The sequence below is a fragment of the Carcharhinus amblyrhynchos genome, chromosome 17, assembly GCF_965287045.1.
Source record: "Carcharhinus amblyrhynchos chromosome 17, sCarAmb.v2.hapA, whole genome shotgun sequence".
Taxonomy (NCBI): Eukaryota; Metazoa; Chordata; class Chondrichthyes; order Carcharhiniformes; family Carcharhinidae; genus Carcharhinus; species Carcharhinus amblyrhynchos.
In genome coordinates, this window is record NC_137340.1 from 25,003,134 (window position 1) to 25,021,382 (window position 18,249).

Consider the following 18,249-nt stretch of genomic DNA (forward strand, 5'->3'; position numbering starts at 1 on the left):
TCCATTGGCTGCTTCAGGGATTTTTCACATTTTGCATTGATTAAAAGTTTCAAAGCCGTTTTGCAGTTCCGAGTGCATTTGTTTATTCTCTTCTTATCTGATTTTTATTTTACTTTGTATGTCTGATCGGGTTTAGTCAAATTGAAATATTTCTACGAGTTGACAACTTATTTTAAATTGCTTTGATAGATCAACCATTAAGTTGTAAGATGTTGGGAGTATGCGCTATTGCCATTAAGCCAGAGGGCTACTCAATGTTGAGACTGGCGGTTCCGAGGGGACTGTGATTTTACAAGGAGACCCGTTCAAAGTCCTTTAATTTTCTCTCGGAACTCAGTCTGCTGATAGGATCATTAGCTTCCCCAGGGTAGACTGGTTGCCGAGTGAATGCTGATCCATTGTTCTCCTTTATAATTCATTGTGGCAATACAATATCTGTCCTCATAAGCAGTAACAGGCATTAGTTTGGAGCTCCTTGCCAAAACTTTACACATCTCTCATCAAACTGGAACTTGCAACTAAGCCAAACTGCTGCAGTTAACTCGGAATAATTATTTAAATAATCTGAGCACAGAAATGGACACTCTGTAAACTGAACTGAATTTGCACCAGCAAAGAGAGTAGGTGTGTCTCAAATTATCCTGGGCAGGAAAATGTGCCCTTTGGTGTAAAATTATTGGCAAATTTATACGACTGATATACATCCCCTAAGAATTGGGCTGGCCACAATTGTGACACTCAGCAGAGAAAGAAACTTTCATCTCTGCAACATAGGTCACATTCACAATAAGGTGAAAGGATGGTGTGACAACACATTGCACCACCCCTTATGTATCATTCCCTATGCTAAACAGATGCTTTGCTGTCGGAATACCAGTAATACAAAAAAAAGCCGTATAAGTACAAGGCAATCAGGCTTCCAAAGAAGTCACCAGAGGAAACACTAAAGATTTGTTAAAGAATTGAAAGCATCAAAATTCAACCCCTGAATCCTCAAGTTTGGGAACTATGGGTGCTGGTTCAAGTGAAAAATGGCATTAAGGCAGCTCCTGAGCATTTCCAGGTTGGCTCACACTAAACATCTTATTGTTGAAGGTGTTTGCCCTGGTGTTAGGTGCAGGCAATGTATATATGCAGCTAGTTGTTGAAGGATTCGACTGGAGTCAATCTTTACACACTTTTATAAACATTTACATACAGAGCTACAAGTATGCACCTCTTAACCCAACAATCATAGTTTCAGTCTTTATTTATAGAGGCAAAAGTGAATAACCAGTTGATGCCCACCACTTGTAAATGATTAAACACAATTAGTACCCGTGGCTCCAGCACAGCGTCTGGGGAGTATGCCCTCTTTCCTGTGGTGCTATTTCAAGTCCTTTCTGAAGGTCTTTAAATGTTGTAAGTGTATATTCAGCCCCTGGTGCAACCCAAATACATCTCACTTTACGAGGCACTTCCTAGCTTTAAGTGATGCTCACATCACATAAATGCAAGGGAAGCAGTGGCACAGTGGCATTATCACTGGACTAACAATCCAGAAGTCCCAGGACCTGGGTTCAAATCCCACTGTGGAAGATAGTGAAATTTGAGTTCAATAAAAAATCTTGAAAAAAAAATCTAATGATGACTAAGAAGCAATTGTTGTAAAACCCATCTGGTTTACTTCCTTTATATTAGTTAATCTGAAATAAACCAATTGTGTGAGCAGGCAAAGTAGTACAGTGATTAGCAGTGTTGCTTCACAGTTCCAGGAATCTGGGTTCGATTCCTGGCTTGGATCACTGTCTGTGTGGAGTTTGCACATTCTCCTCATGTCTGTGTGGGTTTCCTCCCACAGTCCAAAGGTGTGTGGATTAGGTGGATTGGCCATGCTAAGGTTCTCCCTTAGTGTCCTGAGATGCGTAGGTTAGATGGATTAGTGGGTAAATATGTGGGGGTAGGGCCTGGGTGGATTGTGGTTGATGGGCCGAATGACCTCTTTCTGTACTGTAGGGATTCTATATAAAAAAAAACTGCTCAATGTCGAAATGATCTTTTTTCAGCTATGTGTGGTCTTGATTTATAAAGAGTGAAAAGCGGAGAGGAGACAGAAGCATAGAATAGAATCCCTACAGTGCAGAGGGGGCCATTTAGCCCATCAAATCTGCACCAACCACAATTCCACCCAGGCCCTATCCCTGTAACTCCACATATTTACCTAGCTAGTCCCCCTGACTCTAAGGGGCAATTTAGCATGGCCAATCCACCTAATCTGCACATCTTTGGATTGTGGGAGGAAACCGGAGCACCCAGAGGAAACCCACGCAGACATGGGGGAAAATGTACAATTTCCACACAGTCACCCAAAGCTGGAATTGAATCTGGGTCCCTGGCACTGTGAGGCAGCAGTGCTAACCACTGTATCACCATGCCGCCCCAGAAACTGATGCCAAATATCTCTTTTCTGTATTTCACTGTCAACGAGTAAAACTATGGCAACCATTTCCTCTGTACAGAGTCCAAACATCATAGCACTTTATTGCTGTTAGTCTTGATCCAAGGTCCATTACTCTCCAACCACTTCCGGAAAAGTGCAAAACTCACGAGACAAGCTGTCGAGTTCGACTGCAGTTGTAAATGCGGGTCGCTTGCTCTTTTGAACTAAAACCAATTGCGATAGCAAACATTTAAGTTTAAACGTACGTTGTTTTAAAATTATCTTGTATACAACTGAGAAGAGAATAATTGAAGAAAATGCCGTCTCTGAGGAAAAAGTTAATGTTTGCGGCAGGATTTTCAGTCAGCCTGGGAACTTGTGTGTTAATATCTGCAATAATGGCAACGGAGTCGTGGATCTACTCTGTGATAAAGTGCGAGAATAGAAGTGGTGATGCAATTGGAGAAATGAACCTTAAATACGGGTTGTTTGATGGTATATGGGAAAAATCTGGTTGTCCGATCCTCATAGATAACAGTAACATCAAAGGTAATTGCTGCATTTCTTGTTAACACAGCACTGTGCTGGGATTTACAAGAGAATTTAAATTCTCAGGTGTGATAGAAGGGATTATAGAATCATATAGCACAGAATGAAGCCACTTGATTCATTATGCCTCTGCTAGCTCTTTGAAAGAAACATCCAATTTGGTCCACTCCCCTGGTCTTTCCCCATCAACCTGCAAAGTCTTCTTCAAATATTTACCTTTGATGATGGAAGTATATTACAAATCTGTAATAACATGATTGGGGCCATTTTGAAATAGTCAAATTTGGTCTACTGTGAGCCACTTAACATTTTGATTTATCTGCCCTTTTTAATAAATGGTGACATTAATACACAAAAGAATTTTGTTCAGGGGCATTGATATTTTCTATTTCTTACCTGTATCCCCTGCATTTGCAGAGAGAACTTGTGCTAAATTTGCATCCACTATAATGGAGGCAGAAAAATTGGGATGGTGAGGCCATGACAGTGTCTCCCCGCACTAATCTTGATTCTTTTCCCTCTGCCACGGCTGCTGCCAGTCATTACTTAGCCACAGTTAAGGCCAATAAGGGGTTGATGTCCTCTCTTCTGTTTCACTTTCCTGCAGCCCATCCAGTTGCTACCACTCAGCAGGGACAGTCCAGTGGGAAGTAGGCATGCTGGGCATGATGTAGCAATGCTAATAGTCCAAACGTGTATCAATCAAAGGAAAGGACACCATGGTGGCCCAGTGACTAGCACTGCTGCCTCACAGCACCAAGGACATGGGTTCAATTCCAGCCTCAGTCACCATGAAGTGTCTGCGTGGGTTTCCTCCGGGTGCTCCAGTTTCCTCCTACGATCAAAGATGTGCAGGTTATGTTGATTGGTCATGCTAAATTGCCCCTTAGTGTCAGGAGGATTAGCAGGGTAAATACATAGAGTTACTGGAATAGGTCCTGAGTGGGATTGTTTATGGCGTAGGCTCAATAGGTCAAATGGCCTCTTTCTGCACTATGGTGATTCTATGAAAGGGTGTAGTAAGATCTTCCTCTTTCTCTCTGAGAACCAAAAAGGACTTTTCTTAGGCCTTGGTCTCAGCCGACATCTTTGGAGAGCTCCTGCTCCTTTAAATATCCTGGCACCTCTTTTGCTGTTGCAACGGCCTGGGATTTTTCATCCTGGAAACTGCAGCCTCCAACTTGGAGATGGAAATCTGCTGGGAAACCACTCTGCAAATGACTGGCTGTAATTTAGGAAAATGAGAAAAGTTGCATTCATCAGTATTTCAACATTGTGAAGATAATCAACACTGTAAATCAGATTTACTGTTAGAAACTCAACAACCACTTTATTTTGAAGTGACAGTGCAAGTCTTTCTGACTCTCTTTGTTCCAGCAAATGATTGTCTTATAACAGCTGAATTCTCCTTGGAAAACCATTATTAGTATCCCCAACCTGGAATAATATATTTAATAATATGTTTTACAGTTGTGCATTGAATCATTTGGAAACCAACCATTGATTTCATAGAAAAATGATGGAACAACTGTGCTGCTCATAGACTTTGTTCCTCTTTTTTTAATGATTTATTGGACTGGTCATTAAAAAAACACACCACAGCATCGAATTTGATTGAAGTAGATAATGATTCCTCCTAGTCATCAGATTCTCTGTTTTATAAGTTGGTTTCTGGTTATAATTAGTGAATTATATTTCCAATAAAGAGGTTTCAGTTTAGTTATGCAGCCAACCTTTGAGCAGGAATATACATTGCAAGGCTATTTCAAAATCCTAGATAGATTGAATTGGTTTAATTTATATTGTTAAATAAAACCCAACTAAAGCAGACTATATAAGCCAAACTCTCAAAAGAGCAGGTAGCAGTTTTATTATTCCAGTCAATATTATAGGAAGCTAAATGTTTTAAAGTTGTACTTGTCCTTGAGACAAGTTGGGTGAGTGGGCAAGTACATGGCAGCTGCAGCATAATGTGGATAAATGCAAACTTGTCCACTTTGGATGGAGAAACTAAGTATTTATTTAAATAGTGATACATTGAGAAATGTTGATTTACAATGGAAGAAGGGTGTCCTGGTAAACTAAGTCACTGAAAGCAAGCATGCAGGTACAGAAAGCAGCTAGGAAAGCAAATGGTATGTCGGCCTTCATTGCATGAGGATTTGAGTACAGGAGGAAGAATGTCTTAACGTTCAGGGCCTTGATGGACCCACACTGTGTGTGCACTTTTGGTCACGTTATCTAAGAAAGGATATACTTGCCATAGAGGGGATGCAGCAATGGTTCAACAGACTGATCCTGGGATGGCAGGATTGTTGTATGAGAAGAGATTAGGTTGACTGGCCCTGTATTTGCTGGAATTTCGAAGAATGTGAGGGAATCTAATTGAAAGGTATAACATTCTGACAGGGCTAGATGCAGAGAAGTTGTTTGCTTTGGCCGGAATGTCTAGAAACAAGGGGTCATGGTCTCAGGATACAGGCTAGGCAATTTACTATTGAGATGGGGAGGAACTTCTTCACTTAGAGATTGATGAATCTAAGGAATTCTCTACCACAGAATGAGTATATTTAAGAGGAAAATAGATGGATTTCTAGACTCTAATTGTGTCATGGAGTGTGGGGAGAGTGCTGGAATATGGCATTGAGAAAGAAGATCAGCCGTGATCATATGGAATGACGAGTGGAGCAGGCTTGAAGGGCCAGATGGCCTATTCCTGCTCCTATTTTCTATGTTTCAACTACTTCAAGCAAATTGTAAATATATAGAGTTTCTTGAAAATTGCAAAAAAGGAGGTAATTTGTTTCATTGATTTTGTACCTCAACATCCTGACTCTTACTGCGTGCTTTTTATTTTCAGTTTTGGAAAGTTTTGAAAACGCAAGCACTGCAAGAATTCTCCATATCTTAGTTATCCTGTTCCTCGTCTTTGGGCTGTTGTTTACACTACTAAGTGCCATAGTCACCCTGTACAATAGCATCAGTAATCCATACGAGAGCATCTGTGGGCCTATCAGTATCTACGTGTGTAGCTCCATATGTTGTAAGTAAGACAGAATGAATTAATTGTTATTTGAAAGGAATCTGAGTTTTTCAAACAATATTTGAATTATTTTTGTTTGCCATTTCACATAAACTTAAATATAGCCCCCATCTTTGATATTTCATTTTGCATGATTAAACCAATCTAATGTTCTGTAATGAAACCAATCTGGGATGCTGGAAATCTGAAATGAAAAACAGAAAAGTGAGAAAAGTGCTAGGAACAACTGTGGAGAGAGAAACAGAGTTAAAGTTTCGAGTCGAATATGAACCTCCTTTAAAATATCCTCTTCTGTATCCCAGATCTGCCCTTTTGTGCTTCCTACCCCCTCCTTCCCCAACCCTTTCATTGGCATATAACCCATCACATTCCTGTACTCCTGAAGAATATTCGATTTGAAAAGTTAATTCTGCTTCTCTGTCCACAGGTGTTGCCAGATCCAGTGAGTATTTCCAACACTTTCTGTTTTTATTTCTGTGTTGGCTGCCAGAAGGTTTGTGTTGCCATTGCACAGGTTTTTAATGAAAGCATTTCTTAAGGGTAAAGAATTAAAGAAAGAACTTGACACTAAGTTGCATTTTTCACAGCTTCAGGTTGTCCCAGAGTTCTTCTCAGCCAATGAAGTGCTGCCTTTTTAAAGTGAATTGCTTGTGATGCAGGGGAAATGCAATAGCCAATTTGCAATGAAAATTAAATTTTGCTTTTAGGTGATATTAGAGACAAATGTTTGTCGGGAAAGTGGGAAAGCTCCTCTGCTCTTCCTTAAGTGGTGCCATGGAACCTTTTACTTTTTACACTTGAGAGGTAGATGGCACCTCTGTTTAATATCTCATTCAAAATATAACATCGTTGATAGTGCAGCACTCCCTCAGTATGGCATTGTTGCACCAGTCTCGATCTTGTGCATAAGTTTCTGGAATGGGACTTGTTGAACACATGACCATGAGAGTGCTGCCAGTGGGCCTTATTCTCCAACCCCGCCCGCAGCTGGGATTCTCCAGTCCCGCTGCAGTGAACGGAGATTTGGCTGAATTCCAAATTCTCTGTTCTCGCTGATAGTCGCAGTGGAGGGGTGAATGGTCAGAGAATTCCAGCCTCTATGCCCGCTGGCAGACCCAATCTTCCATCCAAGTGGCATCATTATGTTATAAGTGATCTAATCCAGACATAATAACATGGAAAAGATTATCAAACAACTTTTCAGTTATTCTGATGCCACTTTAGTGCTCTACTTAGAAACTGAGGGAAAACTGGAGGATCAATGTATCAATCTTCTTTAAAACATCCTCTAGTGTATCCCAGATCTTCCCTTTTGTCCTTTCAATCACCCCGCCCCAATCCTTTCATTAAATAAAGTCTTTCAATACAATCCTGTCATCTGAATTAGGTAGTTCAGTAGGAATGCAAGATTATTATTGCTATTTGATTGTAATGTCATTTTGAAAGAATTTGGGCGTAGTCTTATTGGTCGTTCATGTCACGCTCTCACTGCAGTGAGGCCGGAGAATTTGGCAGCCAGCCAAATTGCTGTTCACTGCAGCGGAATGGGAAAATCCCACCGGCATGATAAGATTCAGGCCTTTGTTTTTCTCTTAAACCTCAATTTAAAATTATTTTTCCTGCTGTTTTGATTACATTCCAATCGGAAGCAAAAAATGATTGAGCAATTTATTTCATGAACTCAACCAATGAGCTCATTAACCACCAGTAGGTGAGCAACAGCAGTGCTTGTTTCCTGATGTTTCATCTTTCTGTGTGATGTGCTTAGACTCTGTTCTAAAAGAACAAAGAAAATTACAGCACAGGAACAGGCCCTTCGGCCCTCCAAGCCTGCACCGACCATTCTGCCCAACTTGAACTAAAACCTCCTGTCCCTCCAGGGACAATATCCCTCCATTCCCATCCTACTCACCTATTTGTCAAGACTCCCCTTAAAAGTCACTATTGTATCTGCTTTCACTACCTCCCCCGGCAGCGAGTTCCAGGCACCCACCACCCTCTGTGTAAAAAAGACTTGCCACGTACATCTCTTTTAAACCATCTTTTTAAATTCCATCTGCCATTCCTCCGCCCAAGCCTACAACTGATCTATATCCTACTGTATCTTCTGATGGTCCTCATCGCTATCTGCAAATCCACCAACATTTGTGTCGTCCGCTAACTTACTAACCAAACCAGTTAAATTTTCCTCCAAGTCATTTATATATATTACAAACAGCAAAGGTCCCAGCATTGATCACTTGTCACAGCCTTCCATTCAGAAATGCACCCTTCCACTGCTACCCTGTCTTCTACGACCAAGTCAGTTCTGCATACACCTTGCCAGCTCACCTCTGATCCTATGCGACTTCACCTTCTCCCATGTAAAGGCCTTATTGAAGTCCTCGTAGACAACATCCACTGCCCTACCCCCATCAATCATCTTCATCACTTTGTCAAAAAACTTAATCAAATTAATGAGGCACGACTCCCCTGCTCAAAACCATGTTGCCTCTTGCTAATTTGTCCACTTATTTCCAAGTGGGAGTAAATCCTTTCTCGAAAAGTCCTCTCCAGTAATTTCCCTACCACTTATGTAAGGCTCACCAGCCTGTAATTACCCAAATTATTCTTGCTTCTTAAACAAAGGAACAATGCTAGCTAATCTCCAATCCTCTGGGACCTTCCCCGTAGCCAATGAAGATACAAAGATTTCTCTCAAGGCCCCAGCAATTTCCTCCCTTGCCTCTCTCAGTATTCTGGGGTATATTCCATCAGGCCCTGGGGACCTGTCTACCTTAATGTTTCTCAAGAACCCCAATACCGCCTCCTTTTTGATCTCAACATGACTCAAACTATCTACACATCCTTTCCCAGACTCATCATCCACCAAGTCCTTCTCTTTGGTGAATACTGATGCAAAGTGCATATTTAATACCTCGCCCATTTCCTCTGGCTCCATGCATAGATTCCCTTCCCTATCCTTAACTGGGCCAACCCTCTTCCTGGCTACCCTCTTTCTCTTTATATATGTATAAAAAGCCTTGGGATTTCCTTCATCCTACTGGCCAATGATTTTTCATTACCCCTTTTAGTCCTCCTTACTCCATGCTTAAGTTTCTTTCTACTTTCCTTACATTTCATACTTGCTTTGTGTGTTCTCAGCCTCCAAGCCTTCCCTTTTCTCTTTGACTAGGCTCACAACATCTCTCATTATCCAAGGTTCCTGAACCTTGCTATACTTACCCTTCATCCTTTCAGGAAGATGCCAGTCCTGAATTGCTGTCATCTTACACTTGAAAGCCTCCCACATGCTAGATGTTGATTTGCCCTCAAACTCCTGCCCCCAATCTATATTCTTTAGTTCCTGCCTAATATTGTTGTAATTAGCCTTCCTCCAATTCAGCACCTTCACTTGAGGACTCCGCTGCTCCTTATACATCAGTACCTTAAAGCTTACTGAATTGTGGTCACTGTTCTCGAACTGCTCCCTTACTGAAACGTCAACCACCTGGCCAGGTTCATTCACCAATACCAGGTCTAGTACAGCTCCTTCCCTAGTTGGACTATCTACATACTGTTTCAAGAAGCCCTTCTGGATGCTCCTTACAAACTCTGCCCTATTCATGCCTCTAGCACTAAGTGAGTCCCAGTCAATTTAGGGGAAATTAAAATCTCCCACCACATCAATCCTGTTACTTTTACACCTTGCCAAAATCTGTCTACATATCTGTTCCTTCACCTGCTAGCTGTTGGGAGGCCTATAGTAAACCACCAACATTGAGACTACACGCTTTCTATTTCTGAGTTCCAGCCAAATTGCCTTGCTGTATGAGTCCTCCAACGTGTCCTCCTGCAGTACAGTTGTGATATTCACCTTAACCAGTAATGCAATTCTCCCATTCCTTTTTACATCCCTCTCTATCCCACCCAGAACGTCTGCATCCTGGAATGATAAGCTGCCAATCCTGTCCTTCCCTTAACCAAGTCTCTGTAATAGCAACAACATCATCGTTCCAAGTACTAATCCAAGTTCTAAGTTCATCTGCCTTACCTGTTACACTTTTCACATTGAAACAAATGCACTTTAGTCCCCCAGACCTTCTCTGATTACCAATCACACCCTGCCGGCTCTTCATCTGACTTTTACTGGCTCTACTCTCTAGTTCCCCTTAATTCACCTTCGCTTTGCTTCCCACCCCTGCTGCCAAACAAGTTTAGATCCCCCGTGTGCCACTAGCAAACCTCCCAGCCAGGGTATTTACGTCCTTCCAGTTTAGATGCAACCTGTCCTTCTTGTACAGGTCCCACCTGCCCCAGAAGAGATCCCAATAATCCAGATATCTGAAACCTTCCCTCCTACACCAGCTGTTTAGCCACATGCTGAGCTGCATTATCTTCCTATTCCTAGCCTCACTGGCACAGGGAGTAACGCTGAGGCTACAACCCTAGAGGTCCTGCTTCTTAACTTCCTCAATCTCCATCTGGTAAAACTGATGTAAGGAACACCATTTTCCTTTCCCACAGCCCATTATCTGTCTTTTCAGCCAAAGGTGGTGCCTGGCAAGTTTGGGTTAAATTTTCCAGTCATTGACAATGGTGGTTTGGAAAATTTAACCCTAACAAATGGAAAGAGAAAAATTCCGGAAATAGAGCATACTATGGGGGGAATTTTCCCATCCTACCTACCACAGGAATTAGTGCAGGCAGGGAAAGAAAGGTCTGTTGGCTGGGATTTTCCAGTTTTGGGGTGAACATGGCTAGAAAATCATGCCCTGGAAGGTATCTTCCATTTAAATATTGGTAGGATCAATTAAAAAGAATGATTTTCGTTATCAGTATTGTTAATAGCTGGGTTATTAATTTTGAAAACGCACAAAGGATGAGGCACCTTCTAAACTTTGTATTGTTAATTATTTCAATGTAAAATAGTGACAGATAACCTGTTTCTTTCAGGTGTTTCGACATTTCTGGCGATGGTTCTGTTTGCAGTGAATACAGCAGTGAACAATTTATCCACAGTATTGATGAGAAATGCGATTAAAGAGAGCCTGGTTACATTCAATTTAAAGACTGACAGCTATGAGTATTCATTTTGGCTTATCTTGCTATCTCTGGCTCTTAATATTACCACAATTGGAATTGTCTATGCATATCAAAATGCAAATTATACCAAAGAAAGGGAGCAGAGTAGGCCAACGGAAAATGCACCCAGAGATGTTTTGATGTATTAGTTGTAGATTATAGATGAACGTTTAGTGACTGAAAAGGGAAAAATTTAATACGATAAAGATTGTCGGAGTGCCAAGTAATCTGGTTGAATTCATACTGACTTTGTGATTATGACAAGGTAGATTTTCAGCAATAACATCAAAATTATGATTCCTTCAGTTCAACATGTTGTCTAGACATAGCACAATTGCTGTTACTATCTGACAGGACCACCACTGACAGAAAAGAGACCCAAAATGGAATGGAACATTTTGCAAACATCAGTTTCCAGGATTTTGGAGTTGAATGTAAACTGCACAGATCATAACATCAGAATTTGTGAAGGTCGATTTTCTGCTTCCAGTACAATGGGTCTGAAACTGGTTGCAGTCACAGCTTTGTGATGTTAGTACAAGTTCATTGTTTTCCTGATGGAGGAACATCTTCGGAATGGGAATGCACACAGAAACTTGTGGGGGCAGAGGGGAGTATTCGCTTTGATTTTGTGGTTTGCAGCAAAATGACGGTGCTTGTCACTGGCCTAGTTGAAAGCTGACCACAAAGATCTAGCAATTTCTCTAAAGTGCATGGTTTTCCCAATGGCAGTATAAATCTGGCACAAAGGACTTCCAGTTGTCAGCAGCAGTTCTGTCAGAAAGCAGGGTAGCTATCAATGACATCGAAGGATTCTCTTAGGGAATGACCCAGTGAATTAAAGGCACTCCATTCACTTATTTCAGGTAGTCAAATGAATGATTATGATTGGAATAAAACAGAGGCTAAAGTATCACAAATGCACTTTAAAAATATATATATTTTTAAATTTGTGTAATTTTTGTATCATGATCAAGAAATTTGACATTGCACTAATATAAAGTTAGCTTTCTGGGGGCCAGTGAGGGTGTTAGCAATAATTGTAAACTTAGTAAGCCATTAAAATCCTAGTTACATCCAATTCAACAAGAAATTACATTTACAAAAGTGTTTATAGTGAGATTCACAGCATAAATATAGAATTTCTCCCCAGTTCAATGATTTCCAGCTGTACGCAGAGATGTTGGAGTCTTCAACAGCACTGGAGGAAGGTAGAATCACACTTAGCAGCTTCTGGATTTCTGCATTATGTGCTGTCTCCGCAGGGCGGAGTTTTCCCATCCCACCCACCCCGGGAATGGTAGCGGGCGAGACATGGACCGTGCAAAGGTCCATTGACCTCGGGCAGGATTTTCCAGTTGTGGGACGAGAGCAGCTGGAAAATCCCGCTCTGTGAGTTGGTGTCAATTTCGGTCGAGTGATGACGGTGAATACTGACAGCTTTTCCAACATTACTGCTGCAAGATCAGTGCCATTCTAATCGCTCCTGCATTTTTACTTCGTCAGGTGAGCACTCACCTGTCGAAGGAACAGTGTTCTGAAAGCTAATGGCATTTACTACCAAATAAACCTGTTGGACTTTAACCTGGTGTTGTGAGACTTCTTACTGTGTTTACCCCAGTCCAACGCTGGCATCTCCACATTATGATATACTTACACCTCAGGGATTGCAGCATTTCAAGAAGGAAGCTGATTAGCACCTTCTCAAGGACAATTAAGGACGGGCAATAAATGTTGGTCCAGCCAGCAGTGCCCATATTCAATTTTATTTTCATTCGTGGGACATGGCCGTTGCTGGCCGGCCAGCATTTATTGCCCATCCCTAGTTGCCCTTGTGAAGGTGGCGGTGACCTGCCTTCTTGAATCGCTGAAGTCCACATGCTGTAAGTTGACCCGTAATGCCGTTAGAGAGGGAATTCCGGGATTTTGACCCAGCGAGTGCAAAGAAACAGCAATATATTTCCAAGTCAGATGGTGAGTGGCTTGGAGGGGAACTTGCAAATGGTAGTGTTCCCATTTGCAGATGATCTGCTGCCCTTGTCCTTCTAGTTGAAAGTGGTCATGGGTTTGAAAGGTGTTGTCTAAGATGAATTGCTGCAGTGCATCATCAAATAATTAAAAAAGGTATCATGAGTTGTTAAATAAAATGTTAAAATGTCAACAATTTGGTAATTGTTATTCAATTTAGACTTACTACTGTTAAGCACAGATGGAAATAATCCAATAATGCACTTTTAATACTCTGAGTCTTGTAAGCTGTGGCATCAGATTTACTTTGGGAGCATTTTGATGTCAAATCTTAAGTCTTTAATTATTGTAAAGTTTTATTAAAATCCAACTGATTTCCTTAGAGATAGAGGAGTTTGATTTTAACTCTGTGCCAGTGGGTGAGAAGGTTAAAATCTTGTCCGTTAGGTTAGATTTTCTCCTGGATATTGCCTTGAAATAAATTTGTATAATCTTGATTATAAATTCTTGCCTCTTGATAGCAGGCTGTAAAAGTGAAAGGCTTTTCAAATCCGTCAGTATTAGCCATGACTCAAATGCAACCTGGTCATTGTCACATTACTGTACGTGGGGGGTTGCTATACCCAAACTAACTGCAGGATTGCCTACATTACAACAATGGCTATATTTCAAAATACACATTGGGTTGAATTTTCCAGTCCTTCCCACTGGCAGGATCTTCGGTCCCATTGAAGGTGACCTGCTGCAGCAGTACAGGCAAGGCACACAAAATGCCTTAGTCACCAATGGGACTGGAAGACCCTGTAGATGGCCAATGGCGAGCTGCTTCTGCTGCCGGAAAATATGGGGGAGTTGGAGGGTGGAAAATCCCACCCAATAAATATGAGGTGCATTGGGATGTCTGTGATAGTTGCTACATAATTACAAGCATCTCTCTTAATGCCTCTCCAAATGGTTGCATCAATAAGACATACCAGAAACTGGTACATGATTAAGTGATTTCTACAAATTATTTGTTATCATTTCATCTCTGAAGGATATTAATTTGTTGCTGCGATATGATTTGTTACATGTCAGTCCTTCACTTAAGTGGCCATCAATTAGCCCAGAATATCAGCGAGCTATGAAGTCACTGAGACCATTTCTGTCTTCATACGAATTGCAAACAGCTGCACTTTCAGCAGGAGTACATTTTTAATCCAGTGGCACTGATCACCTTCACCAAGATTCACTAATTCAACAGAGGCTTTGAACTTGCGTCTTTCCAGGTCTGAATGTTTAAGCTACTGGTGTCCATTTATAAAGAAGCGATGACTTGTTGCCATTGCTTGACACATTTTTATCACTAATTGTTTTTCTAACCCAGCACCCTTCTACAGACACACTGGGGTAAAACTACAGACCATAAAATCATACATAGCCCATCATGCACTTTCCCCACAGCCAGACAAATGTTTCTTTCAATGTATCTATCCAAATGCCTTTGAAAAGTTATTATTGAATGCTTAATGGCTTATACACTGCTCGCCACTGGAGGAATATTAAGAAAATCTAACCCCAAATGTAATGTAAGATGTTGTTCCTGAGTATGATGTAGCAGGCTCGAAGAGCTGAATTTGCCTACGTCTGTTCCTAATTCTTAGATGTGACTATTGTGTTGGAGGTTTGTTTCTTTTCAGAATTGTGTATGTAAATCCTGAGATTTGTTCATTTAAATACTGAGATTGACAGATGTTTGTTAGCCAAGGATATTAAAGGATGTGGTGCAAAGGCGGTATTGTGGAATTAAGCTACAGATCAACCATGATCTCCCTGATTGGCACACACACTAGAGGGCCAATAGAGCCCACTCCTGTTCCTATGTCCCCCTGATGTCTTTTTGTTTGATGATATTACATATTATACTAATGTGTACCTTTATGTGAAGCTTTTTGTTTGGGAAAGCTATGCTCTGAAACATGCATTTTAAGTGGCTGAAAACCTAAATGTAAAAGACATTTATGAAATAAAAGTGACATTGTTAAAATATTTAGTATCATATTTGACTTTTTGAGGTATGTTTCATGGATACTTAGAACGAATTTTGGCAACAAACTGTTAATATTTCTGAATGCAGCACGGTTGCTGCTCAGTGTAGTTTGGTTAATGTTTAAATATTATCATTTACTTGCAGAGTAGTAACCTATAATCTTTATTTCTTTCAAACAACAAAGATTGGTACAGCACAAGAACAGGTCCTTCAGCCCTCCAAGCCTGTGCCGATCATGATGCCTGCCTAAACTAAAACTGTAGGCACTTATGGAGTCTGTATCCTTCCATTCCCATCCTATTCACGTATTCGTCTAGTTGTCTCTTAAATGCCGCTATGTTTCCACCATCTCCCCAGGCAGCTCTTTCCAGACATTCACCATCCTCTGTGTAAAAAAACATGCTTCGCACATCTCCTCTAACCTTTCCCCATGCGCCTTAAACCTATTTCCTCTCGTACTTGACTTTTCTATCCTAGGAAAGAACATCTGACTATCCACACTATCCATGCCACTTATAATCTTGTAAACCTCTCCTCAACCTCTGTTGTTCCAGTGAGAACAAACCGAGTTTATCCAACCTCTCCTCTTAGCTAATACCCTCCAAACCAGCCAACAGCCTGGTAAACCTCTTCTATACCCTGTCCAAAGCATCCGCATCCTCCTGGTTGTGTGGTGACCAAACTTTAAAAAATATTCCAAATGAGGCCTAAGTGCAGCACCTGTACACCTACAGCATGTCCTGCCAATGCCCCAACAGATGAAGGCAAGCATGCAGTATGCTTTCTTGACTACCTTATCGACCTGCGTTGCCATTTTCAGTGATCCGTGGACGTGTGTGCCCAGATATCCCTGCCTGCCAATACTCCTAAGGGTTCTACCATTTACTGTATAATTCCTACATGCATTGGACCTTCCAAAATGCATTATTACATGTTTGTCCAGATTAAACTCCATTTGCCATTTCTCTGCCCATGTCTCCATCTGGTCTATATCTTGCTGTATCCTCTGACTATCCTGTTCATTATCTGCAACTCCACCAATTTTTATGTCATCTGTGAACTTACTAATCAGACCAGCTACATTTTCCTCCAATTCATTTATAAATACAACAAAAACAACAAAGGTCCCAGGACTGATTCCTGTGGAACACCACTAGTTATAGCTTTTCATTCAGAAAAGCACCCCTCTACTGCTACCCTCTGTCTTCTATAGCCAAGCCAATTTTAAATCCATCTTGCCAGCTCTCCTCTGATCCCGTGTGACCTTTTGTACCAGCCTACCACAAGGTACCTTGTCAAAGGCTTTACTGAAGTCCATGTACACAACATCCACTGCCTTTCCCTCACCTATCATCTTCGTCACTTCCTTGAAAAACTCAAGCAAACTAAATGATATTTCTTTAAACTATCAAGCTTTAATTTCCTGTAGTGGAATATTGCATTTGGTGGAGAATAATATGTCCACACTTAAACTCTGATAAAAGTCTGTCTGTCAATATTTGTAAAGATAAAAGATGTGTTACAGTCTCTGACAGAACCAGAGTTTCAATTTATTTTCAAATTCTTGTTCAAAAAGATTTATCAGATCTAAAGAAACATTAACTTCTATACTTTACCCACATCAAATTTAGGAACTCACGTTAGTAGCACTTTAGTAACAATGTTTACCAGGAAGAGGGAAAAGCGCTGCTACCAACACTGTTGTAAAAATTGCCTTTCAAGGTTTATGTAAGTTTCCCAATGACGCATGCACATAAATTCTGTTGTAATGATTCATTATGAATTAACCTTTCATCTTTCAGGTACTTTGGAGAGATTGTCAGCTCTTGAGACAATGATGAGAGCACATCTTTCACTCAGTCTGATGCAGAGGCATATTTTGCTGTTTAGTACTTAAAAATCTTAAGCCTCCCAGGCATGTGGGAATTCACATTTCCACATCATTGTGGGAGATTTTCAGATTCCTGTGCTGTTTGTGAGTACCTTGGAATCATCGATTCCATGCTTAAATGCATTATAGAAGAGCAAATTGATTTTGTTGATTTTTTTTTAGGTGGGAATGTTAAGGGGGTGACCTTTACTCAGTACTCAAGTTGATCTTTTGGCTTTGATATCAAAGGAAGCTCCAATCTGAGCACAAGCATTGATTTAAGAATGTGTAAAACACTCTGCAGGGCCTATGGGCAACAATGGAGAAGTCAGCAGCTCACAACCTGGCAACTGTGTGCTTAATTGCTTCTTGATATATTCACCCAACACAGAATGTGTGAGAACTTCAATGACAGAGGGCTTTTATATACTGGAGGTATCTTGCTTGTGAATTCTCACACTGTTGCTATGGTAGTCTTAGGGCCAGATTTTACCATTTTGATTCTCAGTGCTAAATCTGGGAGTGTTTCAGATCCGAGTTTTACACGCGTTCTCCAGCATCCCCATACATACTCTGCCTGAGAAAAAAGCAGCGATTCTAAACCGCTGTGGGCGGGGCTTTTCGCACCCAAAACACCGCAGCTCTGATTGGAGTCTTCAACTGCGCATGCGCAGTAAAAAATAGAAAAATGCTCCCCTGCCACATTGCTCCTGGACTTGATAATGCCTCCCCCTGGCCTCCCAAAGACATTGCCTCAGCCCCACAATATAACTGTCCCCCTTAGCCCCCACCACGCCCTGCCACCAAGTCCAATCATGGCCCCTGCCCCCCCTTTCCCTCCACCGATTACATACACAGTGGCAGTGGATCCCCTCTGTTCACCACCACCCCCCATCACCAGAGAGCTATCTGACCTACCTCCCTCCTCCTCCCCCCACCAGAGAGCTATCTGACCTACCTCCCTCCTCCTCCCCCCACCAGAGAGCTATCTGACCTACCTCCCTCCTCTTCCCCCCACCAGAGAGCTATCTGACCTACCTCCCTCCTCTTCCCCCCCACCAGAGAGCTATCTGACCTACCTCCCTCCTCCTCCCCCCACCAGAGAGCTATCTGACCTACCTCCCTCCTCCTCCCCCCACCAGAGAGCTATCTGACCTACCTCCCTCCTCTTCCCCCCCACCAGAGAGCTATCTGACCTACCTCCCTCCTCTTCCCCCCACCAGAGAGCTATCTGACCTACCTCCCTCCTCTTCCCCCCCACCAGAGAGCTATCTGACCTACCTCCCTCCTCTTCCCCCCACCAGAGA

The 18,249-nt window shown here is 41.6% G+C and overlaps 1 protein-coding gene across 1 annotated transcript; it reads left to right on the forward strand.

The window, feature by feature from the left end:
• The first annotated feature begins 2,580 nt into the window (after window positions 1-2,580).
• Window positions 2,581-12,383, forward strand: clrn3 (clarin 3). The gene is made up of 3 exons (XM_080205276.1): window positions 2,581-2,968; window positions 5,829-6,011; window positions 10,947-12,383. Exons 1-3 carry the CDS (start codon window positions 2,737-2,739, stop codon window positions 11,222-11,224), a joined length of 693 nt encoding a protein of 230 aa, XP_080061402.1. The 5' UTR covers window positions 2,581-2,736; the 3' UTR covers window positions 11,225-12,383.
• The last annotated feature ends 5,866 nt before the right edge of the window (window positions 12,384-18,249 follow it).